The sequence below is a fragment of the Bicyclus anynana genome, chromosome 21, assembly GCF_947172395.1.
Source record: "Bicyclus anynana chromosome 21, ilBicAnyn1.1, whole genome shotgun sequence".
NCBI lineage: Eukaryota > Metazoa > Arthropoda > Insecta > Lepidoptera > Nymphalidae > Bicyclus > Bicyclus anynana.
Genome location: NC_069103.1, coordinates 14,427,423 through 14,445,434, shown reverse-complemented (window position 1 = coordinate 14,445,434; position 18,012 = coordinate 14,427,423). Strand labels below are relative to the sequence as shown.

The following is an 18,012-nucleotide window of genomic DNA, read 5'->3' as shown; positions in this document are numbered from 1 at the left end:
CAAGCAATAAAATACTGTTTATTGGAATAGTAAAATAATAATCCTCCTGAATATCTCAGATATTTTATTTTTATAACTTATTTGAAATACATTTGCGTTAACATTTGGATACAAATATAAATAATAAAAATCTTAAAATTAAGTTTATTACGAGATCCTTATGACACAGAAGGGAGGCCTTAATTAGATTACACAATGATTGCACATGGTAATTTGTGACGAGAACCTTGACAATAAACAATATTTTTTATCAATAAATGACGTCACAAAGTACGTTACGACTGAACGATTTTAACGTCAAAGCGAATGACCACTAGATGTCACTACAATGTTAGTATTGCTAATTTCTGCAATTTCAAACTAACTACCTTCAAATGTGAATTATATAATATTATTTCATTAGATGAGCCGTTTACCTAGTTCGTTATTATGAAAACCCCTAAGGTTAGTTTACTAAATCGTCCAAATATGTCCTTATCGAAATTAAAACTTTACCATAAACTCTACTTGTCTATGTGAGAACACAAACAGGTAAATTATAATAACATCATAAAGTCTGTCTATCCAAAATAATATCAACTATAGTTTAATTTAACTATGAAATAGATAAATACATTATTTTTTGTACAAACTAGTCTCTAAAATATCACAATTTAATTAAATTTTTTCTTGAAAAACAAAAAGTAATTTTGTGTGAAGATCTATAAATGGGAAATACATATAATTAAAATCACTATAACCCACATGAAATACTTGGACCGATTTCTATACCTTCAGATATGTGTCGGATTGCTTATTTACAAGTTTTGTCTTTGTAATTTGTCTTTCTCCTTTAATGTAATACAAATTTCAGATTGGCTCAAGATATTTTTTTGAAAAATAAATCACATTCCTACTCTCTAGCCAGGTAGAATAGTTTTGAGCTTTATTTGTAACTGCAATGGGCCCAAGATGTCATGTGCGCCACGAGATGGGTCTTATGTCAGTTTCTGACAATTAAATGGTAGTTGAAAAAGTCTACAAAAACCAATTTTTATCAGAAGTGCCGAAAATAACTTTTACTGTACAAGAAATTTGACTAGTCATTGTTATATAGATTATACCTACTAGTAGATTTTAAAGATCCCGAGAAAATAATTTTATTTCTGAGGTAAACTTTGTCTGTTTTCACAAAACAGATTTTTACTAAGGACATATAGTGTATCAACTAACTTTCTGCATCGCATCAAAGGGATTTTTAATTTTACGAATGATAAAATCTGTATGATGTGGATCAGTGGACGCACTTGAATAACTTTCTATACAAAGAATACTAAAATCCGTTTGATGCGATGCGTTCTGTGGACGCCTACCATTATAATAATTATTGGTTCAGCAATTGAGTCAAAAATTGGTAATGAACAACAAACCCACACATTTATAAAATATGTTGTTACATATTTATAATTTTGCCAATTTAAACCAAAAATTAACTTCATATAATATTTTATGGTCAGAAAATCATTTTTAAATTTAACATACACACTTAAATCTATGGTTAACTTAATAAATAGGTATATGCCCAATATTAGGTACTATATTTATTATAATAATGTTTTTATATTGATATTTTTAGATTTGTAGTAAGTTCTAACATATAAAATTATTTACGACTCTATATACAAGAACAATCTTACAATAATCATTTTTCTAATCTGTTACAATTACAAAATGCTAGCGGTCAAATTACAAAATTACTTCAAATAAAAAATATTACATAGAACACTGGCAAAACAATAATCTGATAAAAAAAATCCACGAGTTTGTACATGGTGTTCTTTATATTGTAATAATTAAAAAAATAAATAGAAAATGCTGCCTGAAGTACAATACGCATACATATCTACAGGTATGCAATGGTTAGATCTGAAATTGTTGTCAACATATTTCTGAATCCCTTAAATACTCAATAGTTATCAGTCAATCTGTAGCTCATTTGAAAAAAGGTCACTGGGAATCTTGACCAGAGAATCCATTCAATGTTAAATTGGAGGTAGTTTCCAAATAGCTTACCTTTGTAACAATGCTAAATTTGGAACAAAAATTCAATTTAATATGTAGGATAGTTGCCAAATAACTGTTATAAATACTATGTTAATTGTAGATGCCAAACTAGCTAAATAGTGCTACAGTTCATTTCAGGTAGGATGGTGCGGGTGACAGTTCATTTCACTCTAAGTATTATGAACGTCATACAGGCGACAATCACCGTACCAATGCTATCTGAAAAACACTTTAGCTAAATAAACTAAGCTAGCTATTACCAAAAAGTTTTGACCATCAAGAATATTAACTGAATGCTTACCGAAAATGTTTGAAAATATAGACCCAGAGTGGGAAGCAGTCAGCGCCACTAGGTACTATAATGATGGCAAACTGTAGTATCAGCTATCCAGTTAGTAGGGATCAATGACCGAGAGTGTTCGACCGAGGGTAGCCGCACATGTTACCAACACGCAGCAGGTTCGGCTCAGTTGTGCGCCAGCAGCGGCGGGGTGGAGCCGCCCTCGCGCACGAGGCGCTGCCGCTCGCGGTACATGGACACCTGGATGTTCTGCAGCTGGTGGTAGCGGCACACCTTGAGCACCGCGAACACCGCCAGACCCACGCACGTCGCGAACGCTCCCCAAGCACCAAACTACAGTGACACCACAATAACATCATTTAAATATTATTATATTTAATAAATTAAATATAACATTCAAACTAATGTTTAAAGGCTAACATGAAGTTTGTCAGCCATAGGTATAAGAATGGTAAAATGGGATCGTGCGTTGCAAGAACCAACTCATGACTAAGGGCCCCGCATGGGTTCGAAACTAGTCGGGCATACTCCGACCTTATATCATGTGAGTTTTAGCCGTGTTTCATAATCAATAAATATGATGGTTTAGATTCTAAAATTATAAAAAAAGGTCCAAAGAACACATTTTTTTTTAATTTTTTAAAATAATTTATGAGAAATTATGTCCTGATACTTAAGTTATTTTGCCAGATAACCTTAAGTCTTTGACTTTGTTCTGTGATGCTTATGAATACATCTATATTAATATTATAAAGAGGTTAAGATTGTGGTACAATAGAGATAAAGATTATTTTCAACACCCTAACTGAGGACCAGAAAATAATAAAAAATAATAAAGAAAATAATAAAAGGTAGCATTACCTGTGCCGTGCCTAGCTCAATGTAGAATCCATGTGTAGATATTTTGTCTTTCTTGTCTATGTCCTGGCCTGTTGCATCTTCACAACTATAATGAAACAATAAAATGTTTTACATAGATACATAATTAATACTCTAACACAAGAAAACTTTTTGTCTTTGTCTGTTAGTCAGGGCTAATCTTTGGAAAAGCTGAACGGATTCTAATGGAACTTTCACTGAAAGATATATTTTTATTATTTAGCAAAATATAAGTTATATAGAAAAATCCATAAATCCTGCAGGATTTGCAAAAACTAAATTTCACAAAGTCCCATGTGTTTGCTAGTAAAACGTATAGTCAAAAGTCCTTATTTAAAATATATTGTTATTTTTAAAGCTAATAAATAAAAATGAAAAAGAAATTGGAGCTTAAGGTAAGAAGCTGTCCAGTGGACAGCCATAGATTGATAATGATGCTCAATTACCTTGGGAAGCGTTCCACTATGTTCTGGCACCATGTCATGAAGCCGAGTGTGACCAGCAAGGCAGCCGACACCGCCAGCACGCACATCACAGAGCATCCCACCGCTTCGATAAAAGCCGACAGGAAAGAGCTGTCTATGCCACGGTACATGAACATTGAGAGCCTGTTAACAAAACAAATGGTAAGCTCAAAAAACTTATAAAAAATTATTTAAAAATTGGTGCTGTTTACTTATCTTATTGAGAACAAAAAAGTCTTGATCTAATACGGGAATTTAAATAGAAATGAAAATAATGCATAAAATTTATATTATTTATTATTTATCTTTAAAAGAATATTCAAAAAATTGCAATTGCCATTACTGTGGTAATAATTACTGAAGTCCATTTGCTGACCTCTTGTGAACCATATCTATATAACTAATATTATAAAGCTTAAAGAGTTTATTAGTATGATTTAATTATATTTTCAAAAAAATTATCCTGAAACTCCAATAATGTAACCCAAGGTGTACAAAAATTACCTAAAATATTGTTTACATCAGTAAGAGTAAGATAATGTACTACAACTTTGTAGTACACATCTTTTTTTACAAAAAAATGTCACGACAGCACATAACTATATAATAGTTATAAGAAGAAACATGCTATCAAAAAATTCAGTGCATAATGGAGTAACTGATCAGTTGATCACTGATAGTTTTACTAGAAAAAAATTAAATGGAGGGCATTGATCACCACAACACTCTTTTAAACTTTGGTGGATAATCACTTTTATTGTGTATCTTGTTGTCATTGTTCGTAATAAAACTTTTTACTATAAAAATAGTACTACAGCTCTGTCTCATCTACTACCCTACCTTACCCCTAAGCATGTTTATGCATGATGGAGGGATATATGGATTAATTTTTGTATATTTAAATGACTAAACAATAATCAAAATGTTGCTTAGGAGAATTTAAAACTAAACTAAACACAAGTATATAAAATATCATAAATGTAAAACCCACATTGGAGCACAACATAGTGGGTCTAAGCTCCATAATTCCTCTCTTATAAGGAGGGAGGTCTGGCGCTGTAGTGGGCTGTTAAAATGGTTTGATAATAAAAAATAATGAATATACAATGTCAAAAGCATCTCACCTGTATATCTGTAATAAGCAAATCAGAAACATCAGCACCCCAACTGCAATGACATAGCTGCAATAGGAGCTAGAGGCCCACGACACCAGCAGCTGGCCATCTTCCTCCTGCCACACTCCCTTGGAGAACAGCAGGCAGTGGCCGCTGGAACACAAGACATATAAGCAGACACCCTGCAGTTTCACTCAAGTAGTTCACACTCCTGTGGAACTTCAGAGATGAAGTCTTTAAGTCCCAGGCTCTGCAGAGACTAGACTTTGTGATCACAAACCTGAAAGTCTTGCTAAACTGAGTCTACTTGAAGTAATTAATAAATGAATTTGGATGTAATCTGGTACAGTAATAGATAACAGTCTGGAATAGTTTGATGGTACTTATCATTAGTAATAAGTTCAAGTCTTTTCTTAGAACTTTAACTGACAATTGGTTCGAAAATGACTCAACAGATATCAATTTATATTTTACCTGAATTCATCCTGATGCATGCCCATTGGCACGATTATGCATAGTGACAGAATGAGACCTATCACGTAGCCTGCGATCTGGCTCAGGAGTAAAACGTTTGTTAGAGCCATCGTAACGGGAACTTTATACTGCGTTTTATTTTACGTTGTCGATAACAATCGGCAAAACAACAATACTACGATTAGGACTACTCTCGAACTTTTTAATTTTGTATTGCGTGCTCAATACTATGGCAACTGGCAAGTATTTGAAAGTTTAGATTGGGCCGACACTCCTAAACACCAACAAAAATCAGCTGTGCAAATTCTATGCAAAGTTTTTGTTATTTTTCGGATTTCAGACGGACAGAAATCCATGAAATCACAGATGACAGATGTCAAAATAAAATGAAACGTCAAACTTCAAGACCACAGATGACAAAGCAAAAATATTGTAAAAAATGTTAATGTCGGTGTCTGGTCCGTAGACAGAGAAAGTCCTCTGAGATCTCCGACGAGGTTTTTACATCCTCAATATGAACGCGATCATAACATGATAATATTATAGAAACTTCGGTAAGCCTTCTGCAACTTCGTCTCGCCGCGCTTATTCGAAAGAAATAAAATGATGAACATGATCAAAATAGACGGAGAAATACTCTATCTACGTATTCAAATGACAATTTTTCGATTGTTGTCTTGTCACTGTCAAAAGTGGTCAAACTCCTCAAAAGTCAGTGATTGTTGTCAAAAATCACGAAATTGAACGTTGTTGAATGATGATGTGTTTCTAAATCAAGTAATATAAAAAAATTAAATTTACTAAACTTTTATTATGTCGGTACGTCGTTGTTGACCTAATTTAAAACTAGAAAATGAATTTCAACGCTTCAAGAAACGGTAAGTTACCAAATATCAAAAATAGTCTTCAAAGTTATGATCAGTTTTACTTGCAACATGAGCGTATGTTTAGAATCTCTTCCAGAGGTATCAGATATCTTTATCAACTACCGGCTATAGGCCATGAAAAACCAATATCTATACTAAATAAACAAATTGCTACACTGCTTTAGATCTTAAAATGTATACAACTTTAATTAATTTTTATATGGTGTAAGCTTGAACTATCTTTAATTAGTATAATAACCTAGCATCTATTGTACTTAGATTGTTGCATATATGTCATATATGTAGGAAATTCTTTAAGTGGTGTATGCTGTTCAAAAACAGTTTATCTGAACAGTTACCACACTGTCTTTACCTCTATATTATATCATATATGTGCCAAAAACAAGAAATAAGTTATAGTTACCATTATATTTATTAAGTTTTGGGTATTTTCAGTGGGTGCAGGTGGGCCGCGCAAAGCCAAGCGTGTCGTCGATGTCAATGCCATGGGGGCTCCAGCTCCTGCACCCTCCTTCAGTCCAAGTGCACCATATAACACAGGTTACGCTCAGAGTCCACCACCTCCTTATCAGCAAGGGATCCAGTTGGATGGAGGGCAGGAGTTTGGCACTCCTGAACCTGCTGGAAGTGAGTAATTTTTTACATACCCAATACAGAAAAACAAGTTGCATGGAAATAGGAAAACGTTTAATGTACTAGTCTAGAAAAACATTCTGAAACCAATAAAAGCAACTGGACATATGGCTGTAGGGCACAGCCATAAGTCAGTCACTCCGACACCTGTTGTGACTGTAATGCCCTACAATGACTACAACACAAAGAGTTGTTTGATGGAGTTGTGGCAAACTGTTTCATTCGCCCACTCTAGGACTGGCCATGAACATTTTCATATTTCATATATACAATTTAGTGGACCACACATGCATACGGAGATTATTATTTACATTCATTACGCATTACAGCATTCCACCTCATAAAACCAACAACCTATTTAATAGTCATTTTGTTTTATAAACTTATACATTTTCATCAGTGTATTAAATATGTCTTATTCTTACATCTACATACAAATGTCTATGGCAAAAAACATTTTTTATTGGTATCAAGGTCAAGGTGATTAATAATATTCATATGGTACAAATACAGACTGTATTTGAGTAGTTAGAGTAATCTTAACTAATATTATAAAGAGGTAAGATTTGACTGTTGTTTGTTTGTTACATAAAACTACTCTACTGGTTTCAAAACCCTTTCACTATTTGAAAGCTACATTTTCACTGAGTAACATAGGCAAATTTTTATCCCTGCATAACCACAGGAATGTGAACTATACAAATGAAACCTACTAGCCTCAAAATAAGAAACATATGTTCAAAACTGGGAACTTCCTTTTTGGAAATTGGTTAAATAGTTTAATGTAATATGTATTTAAAAAACACATACTACAGTTTTAACTAAACTTACTACTAATTATAAGGTAAATTGTTTTGAATTATTCACCTTCAATTAAAAAAAAATTACTTCTAGAAACAAGAACAAATTTTCGTTTTATTGGAGAAGTATCTAATAAAACGACTTCTCTCTAAAAGTATTTTTTTTTCAAGAATATTTGCCATTTATTTTAAATATGACCAATATTCCCATTCCCGTCCAATTAGTTGTGACCTATATGCTACATTAACAATTTCAGATTTTGGTTTCATGGGTGGGTATCCTCAGTCACCAATGCCTGCACCAGGCAACATTGGCGCCATGCTTCATCAACCTATTGTGCAGGTAATAGAGACAATATTCTACATATTATTCTAAATAACTGCTCAGAAACTAAAATTCGTGACTTAAACTAATTAAATAAAAAAAAAACAAGTGTGCTTAAGACCACACAACTGAAGTAAAACTTCTTTCAAAAATAAAAAACAAAGTGCCATCTATGAACCTCAAGCATAACTGCATCGCAACAAGTTCTTGAAGTGTACAGGTACCAAAGGTTTTGTTCCAAAGTTCTTGATGAACACCATCTACTGGTAGTTTAAAAGCATGTCAACTCAGCGTGTGCAAAATTGTTGTGAGTATGAATACATCCTCATCATCATATCAACTGATGGACCTCCACTACAGGATATAGGCCTTTTGTAGACACTTCCAAACATCACAATTCTGAGCCGCCTGCATCCAGCAAATACCTGCAACTCACCCGATGTTGTCAGTCCACCTGGTGGGGGGTCGACCAACACTGCTTTCTCTTCTTTCTGCTCTTCCCGCGGACCTTCTGTACAGAGCAGATGTACCTAATAGATATATTTTATTCATATTTTTCGAAAAATATAAAGTCAAAAATCAAATAATATTCAAGTAAATAAACGCGAGTGTACCAGGAGCGCATAGCTATATAAGTTGCCATACGCGTCAGCCGCACGCACACCACCATAGGGATGGCAGGTTTGTTGTCTATCCCTATCACACGACCGTGATTCTACGTATCGCTGTCGTACGACCGTGATTCTACGTATTGCTGTCGTTTTCCAACTGCGCTGTCCCAAGCTACGGCCTAGAAGAGTATCTACAGTCTGACTACTGAGAAAGATTTCATTTCAACGCGATTTCAGCGCGTGCGCACGTCTGTTGCAACTTGCACTCTGCCTACGCCCCGCCACGCGTCGAACCGGCAAATTACTACCAAATGCATACTGCTTTTTGTTATATATCCTTGATTAAAATCACATGCATATTCACCGTGTTTCCAGGACATGGCGATGCAGTACGGCAACGCGCTGGCGGCGCAGGGGCGCGAGGCGGTGCAGCGCGAGCTGGGCCGGTTCGTGGCCGTCTCGCGCCTGCGCTACTACTTCGCCGTCGACACCAGCTACGTGCTGCGCAAGCTGCTGCTCATCCTGTTCCCCTACCGGCACAGCGTGAGTTGACTCGCTGCACTGCTACTCAAATAGTAGTCTAGTTATATTGTGGCTGGATAGTTTTAAATGATTAGGTTTTTTTTATTTATCTAATCTCCTTCCCTCATTGGTTAATTAAAAGAAATCGTTTAAAGAATATACCTAAAAGACTTCAACAAGCAAAGGTTGTCTGCTTTCACATTGCAACTGTGGGGTATATTGCCAGACATAAACAGTTAATTTATGTTATACAAATACCCTCATATTTTTTTTTGTCATGTAATATGTCAAATGAAAGCTTATTTCATGCTTTATTTAACTGTATTAAGTTGCCTTTGATCTAGTTCATGGTTCCTCAATTTTGTATGAAAAATGTGTCTGGCCGTAATTTAGCTAGACAACCTATTTGCAATGTGTCACTGTGAATATTTTCCATCATTTATTTCTTATCACTGATAAATAATAGATGAATTATATTTCTAATGCCGGATGTTAGACCATGTACACAACAGTTTGACATGACTTGTGTGAGTTGACTTACTGTATTATAAATATTGATGATTTGTCATTGCTTCAATTAATTATTATTAAAATTCCTTATTAATTCCTTCTGTCATGTAAATGCTTCCTCATCAATTCCAGGAGTGGATGGTGAAGTACGACCAGGAGACGCCGGTGCAGCCCCGCTACGACGTGAACGCACCCGACCTGTACATACCGTCCATGGGCTATGTCACATACGTGCTGCTGGCTGGCTTTATGCTCGGTAACTGTTTAAAGCTCTTAGATCCATAAGCCCTGAGGGCCATTAAGTTTATCACAGGAGAGTTTCGTATAACGATTTTAGATAATAATAATAATAATAAGCTTTATTTTCCCATTTAACTTAACAATACTTAACAATATCTTAAAACTATTCTAACTAATCTATATATTCATCTAAATAGTTAATTTATGTACTAGTTAATAATGGGCCCCTTCGGGTATAAGCCTCCTCCATCTTTTTCCAATTGTCCCTTTCTTTTGTGAGTTCCATCCAACCTTGGCCAGCCACTGCGGTAATGTCATCTACCCACCTTCCTATAGGCCTTCCTACCTTCCTTTTACCAAGTGGACCTTTCCAGTAGGTAATTTTCTTAGTCCACCGTTTGTCCTTTAGCCTGCTGATTTTAGATTGAGTAGAATCAACCTCAATTTGTAGAGGTAACATTATTTTCGCCCTTAAATAAATTGGACAGATATCATGATGGTTTTGCAAAAGGTTGTGTTAAGCCCCAGAGGATGCTGGCTTTATGTTCTGCATTGTCAATCAATTCCAGGAACTCCATTTGGCTTTGGATTTAGTGATGACGAACTAAGCGTGTTTGTGTGTATAAACTAAGGGTCGGTTTTGTTTAAGAAAGAAATTTTTTAAACACCAATGCGCTGTCAATTGTCTACTGTGTAGCAACAAAATGTGCGGAACCCACGAGCTCAACACAGACTCCACTACAAAGAACATTCCAGAAGGAGCCAACTGCCGTAGCAGACTACCTCACACAGATGAGTCACTGCTTGTGTGGTGTACTTCCCAGTTATACATCCAAAGCCTACAAACTTCCAAAAATACACTGTTTTTTATTGTTTTAAGACATAACTGTGCCGGTTGTTTTGACTTCCTGTTTATATAATTCAAAGTCGCTATGGTTCTACTATTTTTAACCTCTCTTCTCTAACCTCAAATAATATATACAAATGTCAGAATATTTTTGAACGCATACTGAATTATTAAGTTTTTTACTAGTACATTTTGTAAGCAACAGCTTTTTTGATGACATTTCAAGAACATTCAGTGTATAACTATCCAATGAAGTCACATAGATAAGACACGACAATGATTTGTTTTTAAAGGTATTCCTCGTTTTCTATTTATTTTAATAATCTATGTAAATAAATGTGTTGACCAGGTATATTTATGATTGATCCTCAAATCCTCAATATTCCAGGCCTCCAACACCGCTTCTCTCCGGAACAGATCAGCATCCAAGCGTCCAGCGCACTGGCTTACATCATCTTCGAGATGGTGTTGTACCTGGTGACGCTGTACATCACGAGCACCGGCACCGCGCTCAAGACCCTCGACCTGCTGGCCTTCTCCGGGTACAAGTACACGGTGATGATCGTCAGCCTGCTGGGCGCGCTGGCGCTGGGCGGCGTCGGCTACTACTGCTGCCTGGCGTACTGCAGCGCTGGACTGTCCTACTTCCTGGTGAGCCACCGTCAGATTATTTTTATGGCCCATTCCAAGCAGTTGCCTACTATATACCAACGGCGGAAAGCAAACACCTTTTAAAAATCCATACATACATACATATGCATTATTGTAATGAATATAAATTGTAAAAAGGAACTTCCTTTCCGTTTCCGAAGTTCCTTTTGTTTGGGACGTCTTATCTTCATCAAAATTCTATCGTTATTGCTGTATACTTTATATACTTTGCAGATTTTCATTGGAGACATTTGTTTGTGAAGGTTCGCTAAACTAAAGCTCTACTATAGCTTGTTATCAACTGAGACCTTTCCGGGGCCTAATTAACTATTACGAGGGAAAACGACATTGCGCGCCACGACATATCACATAAAGACAAAATAACATAGTGTCGATCACTAGCCCCATCTGGAAACGATCTTACAAGTTGATCGCTATTGGTTGAATGTCTCATTCATCTCATGAATCGGAAAAAAAAACATTCATATATATAGTGGCGCGCATTTTATGTTTGTGGTCCAACTATCCAAACTACAACCAACTATAGCCAATACCAACTCCAGACTTACTTAAATTCCCAACTCCAGACTTACATAGGATTCCCAACTTCAGACTTACTTGAGATTCCCAACTCTTAGACTTACTTAAGATTCCCAACTGTAGACTTACTTAAGATTCCCACTCCAGACTTACTTAAGATTCCCAACTCCAGACTTACTTAAATTCCCAACTCTAGACTTACTTAAGATTCTCAACTTAATTGAGATTTTTCTTGTAAAAAAAATAACGATTTTTTTTGCTGTCCTAAACCGGGATTCGAACCCTGGACCTCATTGTCCATAGCCAAACCAGCCTACCACGGGATCAATAAGGCAGTTAGTTATCAGCTATACTATAGAGTACGTAGTCAATGATGCTGATTGTGCAGGTGAAGACCCTCCGCCTCCAGCTGCTGGCCGGCTCCCCCCAGCCGGCGGAGCAGCCGAGCTACAGCTACGGCTACCAGCCCAACCCGTACGCCGAGCAGTGGAGCAAGCCGGGCGGCACTAAGCGCCGCGTCTACTTCCTGCTGTTCGTGGCGCTCACCCAGCCGCTGCTGTGCTGGTGGCTGACCCGCCACCTGGTGCCGGCCGCCGCCCTCGCCGCACCAGTGGCCACGTGATAGTGAACGTGAACTAAAGTGAATGTGAAGTGAAAGTGAAGTGAACATTTCCACATCTAAAGTAGACCTAACATACACGCCATGACATAGCTTGTGGATTGATCTCTCATAGTAAAATGCACAACCATGTAGACAATTTCACTTAAAAACTGGCAAATTTTGCTATGACAGTTTTAGAATTATTGGTAAAGAAGATTATACCTAAAGGCCTTTTAATTAAATTTTAAATGTTTTAAATATAGTCCAATGTTCAATAAAATCACAAATTCAGAGCTAATTCAAACTTATGGATTGAGTTTAAGGTTGAATTTGCAAATGCGACTACTTGGATTGAGTGCCAAAAGACAGAAGCCAGAAGTTGGGTTTGGCACTCATTGAGTGGGGATGTTTTTTGATTGTTGATTGTGCATCCACTTTTTAACATGAGATTGATGACCTTGTGATAACATATCAACCCGCAACACAACAAAAGAGAGAGAGATATTGCTGGTTTGATGCTATTGGTTGATTAATCTTCACAAGATATGTTATAGCGCCCATGTTAGACCGACAGACTTGGATGAAATTGTCGGTGATAGCATAAGTACACCAGTGCTCTGCAAATTTTTTGTCTTAAAAGTACACTATAAAGAAAGTTTACCTCGAATTTGAAACACGTAAAAATTAATGCTTATTAAATAATGAAATAAATATTAATAGTAAAACAATGATTAAATAATAACGGGAATGACAATTTTATAACTTATTTACATACCTACCAAATGTACAAGAATTTGATTAAAATTGGTTGAGCCATTCCAGAGGAGAATGACAAACACTGATTTTTACTGGTCCAATAAAATATATGATTAATGTGACTAAATCGAAAATTAAACTTAAATAAATACTTATTCACATATATGCCTCTAGATCATTTACAAAATTAAATTAAAACTTGGAAAATCAATTAAAAATTTATACATTCTTTAGGCTAAGAGACGCAAAAGTTATTTCTTATTGGAACTTTGAAGAAACTGTTTTTTATTTACAAGTTAGTCCTTGACTACAATCTCACCTGATGGTAAGTGATGATGCAATCTAAGATGGAAGAGGATTTGTTAGCAGTAGGATGTAAATCTACACTGTTTCAACACAACATCATACCGGAACATTAAATCCCTTGGGGGTAAGACTTTGGCGGTAAGGTGATTCTATTACTACTTTAGAATGAAAAGCGATTATTTTTGCTATTTTCTACAAAAGCAAGAAATAATAACTTTACTTACTGTATTGGGTCTTCCAAAGTATAGCTTTATGGATTTTGGTTGATGAGGAAAAGTTGTGAAGGATTTGATGTTGGTGCAATTTTATGTAAAGCAAGTGATGTAAAGTGCAATGAACTGTAGTGACAAAAATAATAATTAGCACATGGGACTGTTAGCTATACAAGAAAACAGTTAATATTGAAAAAACATTGTTAACTTCTTATTAAATATTGTTGTCAGGACATTTGTAGGAAACATAAATAAAATGATTTGAATCAGGATTGGTAAAGTGAATGTTCATTGTTGTTTTAACCAAAGAGTTAATTGTGTAAGCCTGGTGAAAACCAATATACGGTTCATTCCAACACTCCGGGCATCAAAGAATTTATAATATTAGATGTCACTAGCGCGTACAAACTGAGACAGACATCCATGAAATCCATGGTTTCTGCGGGATTTGTGAAAAACTGAATTTCACGCGAAGTCGCGGGCGTCCGCTAGTTGTTTATAGATATCAGTCAACTAGGTACTCTGTTTGTAATTTTTGGACTTAAACATCAGTTACTTATACTAATATTTAATCAAGTCCATACAAACTAATTATTATAATAAATGTTTTCGAATGATGAATAATTTATTTATTTTGTAATTTTTCAAGGTTTACTATTTAAGTAATGTTGCCGCTTGAATTTTCTGTTTTTCGCCTAAAATAGCAAAACAAGTCAATTATTCATTATGAAACTTAACTTCTGCTAATATAATTTATAATTATTATTTTAATTATATAATTGAGCCTTTGTTACATTATGCTTTTAAGTTATAATATTATTAATTTGTTATTGGTTTAAATTTTTAATACATCAACAAATTTTAAAATAAATTCACTTAGTAATCTTATTATGTTTTCTCATTGAATCTTGTTTACCATATAAATAACTAAGTATCATAATGAACTATCTTGTATAATTTTGTTTAGCATTCAAATATATTTGTATGTATTTGATTTTCCCAAAAACTACTGATTCAATTTAAATAACTCGGGAAAATGTGTATTTTTAAATAACACCATTTAAATGGCGTTATTAAAAAACATATTTTGCCAAGATGAAAAAGCTCTATGTTGCTTTTTGAAAAATTATAATTTTTCTTAAATTTTCAGAAATTTGCTTTTTTATATTAATAGAAAACGTATTTTATTACATATGCCTATATTTTGTAAAACTTTCGCATTTATGCTTTGGACGTCAAACATTGTCTTATGAATAAGTTTGAAGGAATATTAAATTATGTATATATACATACTTACCAGCGGCGAAGAGTTCATGCAAGCCGATTCCCGTCCTACCTTTAAAATTCCATGCATTTTCATTGGTGTACTGTTGTGTGAGTTTATATCACGCTATATGAATTTCCTTTTCTTTGGGACGGCTTACCTTCATCTAAATTCCATCCTTCGCCACTGATACCTACTTACTTGTTTAATATAATATTTTGTTTTAAGAAATAATTATTATAATCTACTTACTCCTAATTTCACTAATAGACCTGGTAATTTTTAACTTAACTTTAACGAGTGTTTCAATTACTTAACTACATATTTTCTTAATTATTATGTAAGTATGTTTAAATTACTAGGTATTTTTAAACAATTGTATAGTTTGTAATCTCTCGATCTATCTTTTTTTTTTTGTATATGACTATTTTTTGTATATGATTACAAATGATAATATTTTTCTTACCTTTAGGTACAGATCTAATTAAGCTACTAGGTGTACATCTCGTGTACCGGAAAGGCTCGAACCTACGACCTTCTAATGCCAGTCAATACTTTTAACCATTTTGTTATTTCTCCTATTCTATAATCTTATCTAAGTACCAACCTAACACATTCGTAACTAAATTATGATGGTTCTTTGTTATTGTTTTTGTATAATGAAGTGTCAAATATGACGTCACAACTTAGGTACATTGCGCGCACTATGACTTCATTATACAGAATCTAGCCTTGGAAAAATGTTGAAATATACATGCCCAAATTTTATTCAATTGAACCAAAACGAATTTCATGTTTAAATTATATTGTTTAGTCACTGAGATTAGTGATTGTATATCTGCGACACGCTATGAGGGCCGTTGTGAGAGCTTATTAATGACGAAATGTTAAAAGACACTAAAGTGAAAATAGTTATTTCGATGTACCTATTTTTCAAACTAGACTACAAATAAACACAAAATTATTTGCTTAATGATTGTTAGGAAATTCAAAACAGCCATCATATCGTGTCACTTAGTGCCTGTAAGTTAACAAGCTGTAGGACTGTTTTGTACTAATTAAATGATTAAAGTAATTTTATATGGCATTTGTGTTTTATTTAGATAACTTATAGTTCAGGAAAATAACTCGAAGATATTTAAGATGTTTTCTATTAAAAAAGGCGTATAGTATGCGTCAAACGTCGGCCAAAATGTTTTTGTTTACTGTGCAGCCATACGCCTCATGGTCATAGTGGACACGAAGTTTGGCGCATACTAGAGTACTATACCTACATGTTCTGTATTTAAGTACATCTGTGAGTAAGATGTTCTCCATCAGCATATCTGGTTTCTACACCAAATCGTACCGGAACGCTAAGTCGCTTGACAGTAGGGTCATTAGTAACTAACCAATACCTATAGTATGTAGCCTCTACCAGACTAGACTTGAAAATTATGAGACTAATTTAAAAAAAAATCCTAAATCGAACCAAGGAACTTTCTGTTGTAATTGTATGCTCATATGCCACGCTTGACAAGTTATCAAAATTCCAAGGAAAATATTGTTGCTTCATCTAGGTATCTAGGTAAATACATCGATACGATCTACGATCGATGGGTAAATACCTTTATTGCAATCTAAAAAAAGGCTCATTTATATTGATAACAATAGCATGTAGGACGTAATAGATGCCTACTTTAAAAGTTAAGCAGCCCACATGGTCCAATTAAAAGTAATCTTGATTCTCGAAGCCAGCGGGTAGAATGAAATGAATGGCCTATTTATTATTTTTTCTATTGTGCACAATGCGGCTTGCGCTATTTGCGTGCGAGCGAGACGGCGCATCCGCGTCCAGCCTTGACCTAGATTTAGCCCGGCCTGTGCCTAGATACCGTGGGCGGGGAACGTGTCAAGGCGCCATTTTTGAAATTTAAATATAACTTTCCTGAACTGACATCGAATAAAGATATTGGGATTTAATATAAGAAGAAAATACAACACATTAAAAAGTTTAAAAACTATAAAATAATATTAGGTACCTTGGTATTTTATTTATATAAATGTTCAGTAACAATAAACATAATTAAAGTTATATTTTAAGCATGCAAGGTTTGAGTAGGTTACCTAGATAATGTTATGTATGATTACGTGTTTTGTAATTTATTTCATTTTAAAACGATAAAAAGTTGGTGCAAGAACTTGTTTTACTATAGCGAAGTTAGTCGCAGTTTTATGATTGGTAGAGCGCCAAACGACCTTGCAGATTTTGTTGAAGTTCTAGTGATGTCATTGAAAATAAAACAACTCTTGCGGAATTGTTATGTCATTTTAATATATTTTTTTTTATTATTGGTAGAAATAAAATGTTAAAAAGCATTTAAATTCAGTTGTTTCAAAATTAAACTGTCTTTATTTCACCAATTTTTGAGATGACTTTGTGCTAGAGCCGTACTACCGCTATGCTTCATAATGCCACCAAGTACACACCGGTGATATTATACTGAGAGGTATAGTTATTGGTCTAATAATTATAGAGACATATGGATTGGCTATAGATTGATGAGTGGAAGTTAGAGCATGATATTATATATTATTTACTTTTTGTATGCATTGTATGAAGCTGCCTCGTTGATCCAGTGGTTGGCCTATGAGACTTGGGTTGACTTTGTTGGGCTGATAATAATGAGTGTACGACATTTTTTTATATATTTTTAATAGTGTTTTGTATTAACATTGCTAAAAATTTGAAGAAAAGGATAGAAGTGTACGATATGCATTTTATTGCTTCGTACTATGTGCGTTCCTAGCATGTACAACAATGATGATAGACGGTTTTCCACTAAAAATCATGATAAGAAACTCAGGGACTAGCCTTTTCGAAAAGCCCACCAAATTATAGCGTGACTGTTTAATATTTATGAGTTACTAGCGGACGCCCACTACTTTGTCCGCGTGGAATTCAGTTTTTCACAAACCCCGCGGGTACCATGGATTTTTCCGGGATGATGCCTGTTTTAATCCAGAATAAAATATATTTCCATTTCAATTT

At 34.7% G+C, this 18,012-nt stretch overlaps 2 protein-coding genes across 2 annotated transcripts; one reads left to right on the top strand and one right to left on the bottom strand.

Moving 5' to 3' along the window:
- Positions 1-47: 47 nt before the first annotated feature.
- LOC112050553 (transmembrane protein 179) lies at positions 48-5,656 on the bottom strand. Its single transcript, XM_024088844.2, has 5 exons — positions 5,277-5,656; positions 4,812-4,955; positions 3,670-3,831; positions 3,206-3,290; positions 48-2,677 (listed from the first exon to the last, which is right to left on the bottom strand). Exons 1-5 carry the CDS (start codon positions 5,384-5,386, stop codon positions 2,510-2,512), a joined length of 669 nt encoding a protein of 222 aa, XP_023944612.1. The 5' UTR covers positions 5,387-5,656; the 3' UTR covers positions 48-2,509.
- A 327-nt stretch (positions 5,657-5,983) lies between these two features.
- Positions 5,984-16,068, top strand: LOC112050523 (protein YIF1B-B). The gene is made up of 7 exons (XM_024088807.2): positions 5,984-6,154; positions 6,599-6,790; positions 7,854-7,939; positions 8,908-9,075; positions 9,697-9,820; positions 11,040-11,302; positions 12,231-16,068. Exons 1-7 carry the CDS (start codon positions 6,130-6,132, stop codon positions 12,462-12,464), a joined length of 1,092 nt encoding a protein of 363 aa, XP_023944575.2. The 5' UTR covers positions 5,984-6,129; the 3' UTR covers positions 12,465-16,068.
- The last annotated feature ends 1,944 nt before the right edge of the window (positions 16,069-18,012 follow it).

Coding starts and splice junctions, on each gene's coding strand:
- LOC112050553 (XM_024088844.2), bottom strand. CDS start 5,386: ATGGCTCTAACAAACGTTTTACTCCTGAGCCAGATCGCAGGCTACGTG. Junction 4,956..5,276: donor ATGCATCAGGATGAATTCAG/GTAAAATATAAA, acceptor CTTGTGTTCCAG/CGGCCACTGCCTGCTGTTCT. Junction 3,291..3,669: donor ATAGTGGAACGCTTCCCAAG/GTAATTGAGCAT, acceptor GTTTCATTATAG/TTGTGAAGATGCAACAGGCC.
- LOC112050523 (XM_024088807.2), top strand. CDS start 6,130: ATGAATTTCAACGCTTCAAGAAACG. Junction 6,791..7,853: donor CACTCCTGAACCTGCTGGAA/GTGAGTAATTTT, acceptor TAACAATTTCAG/ATTTTGGTTTCATGGGTGGG. Junction 9,076..9,696: donor TGTTCCCCTACCGGCACAGC/GTGAGTTGACTC, acceptor CATCAATTCCAG/GAGTGGATGGTGAAGTACGA.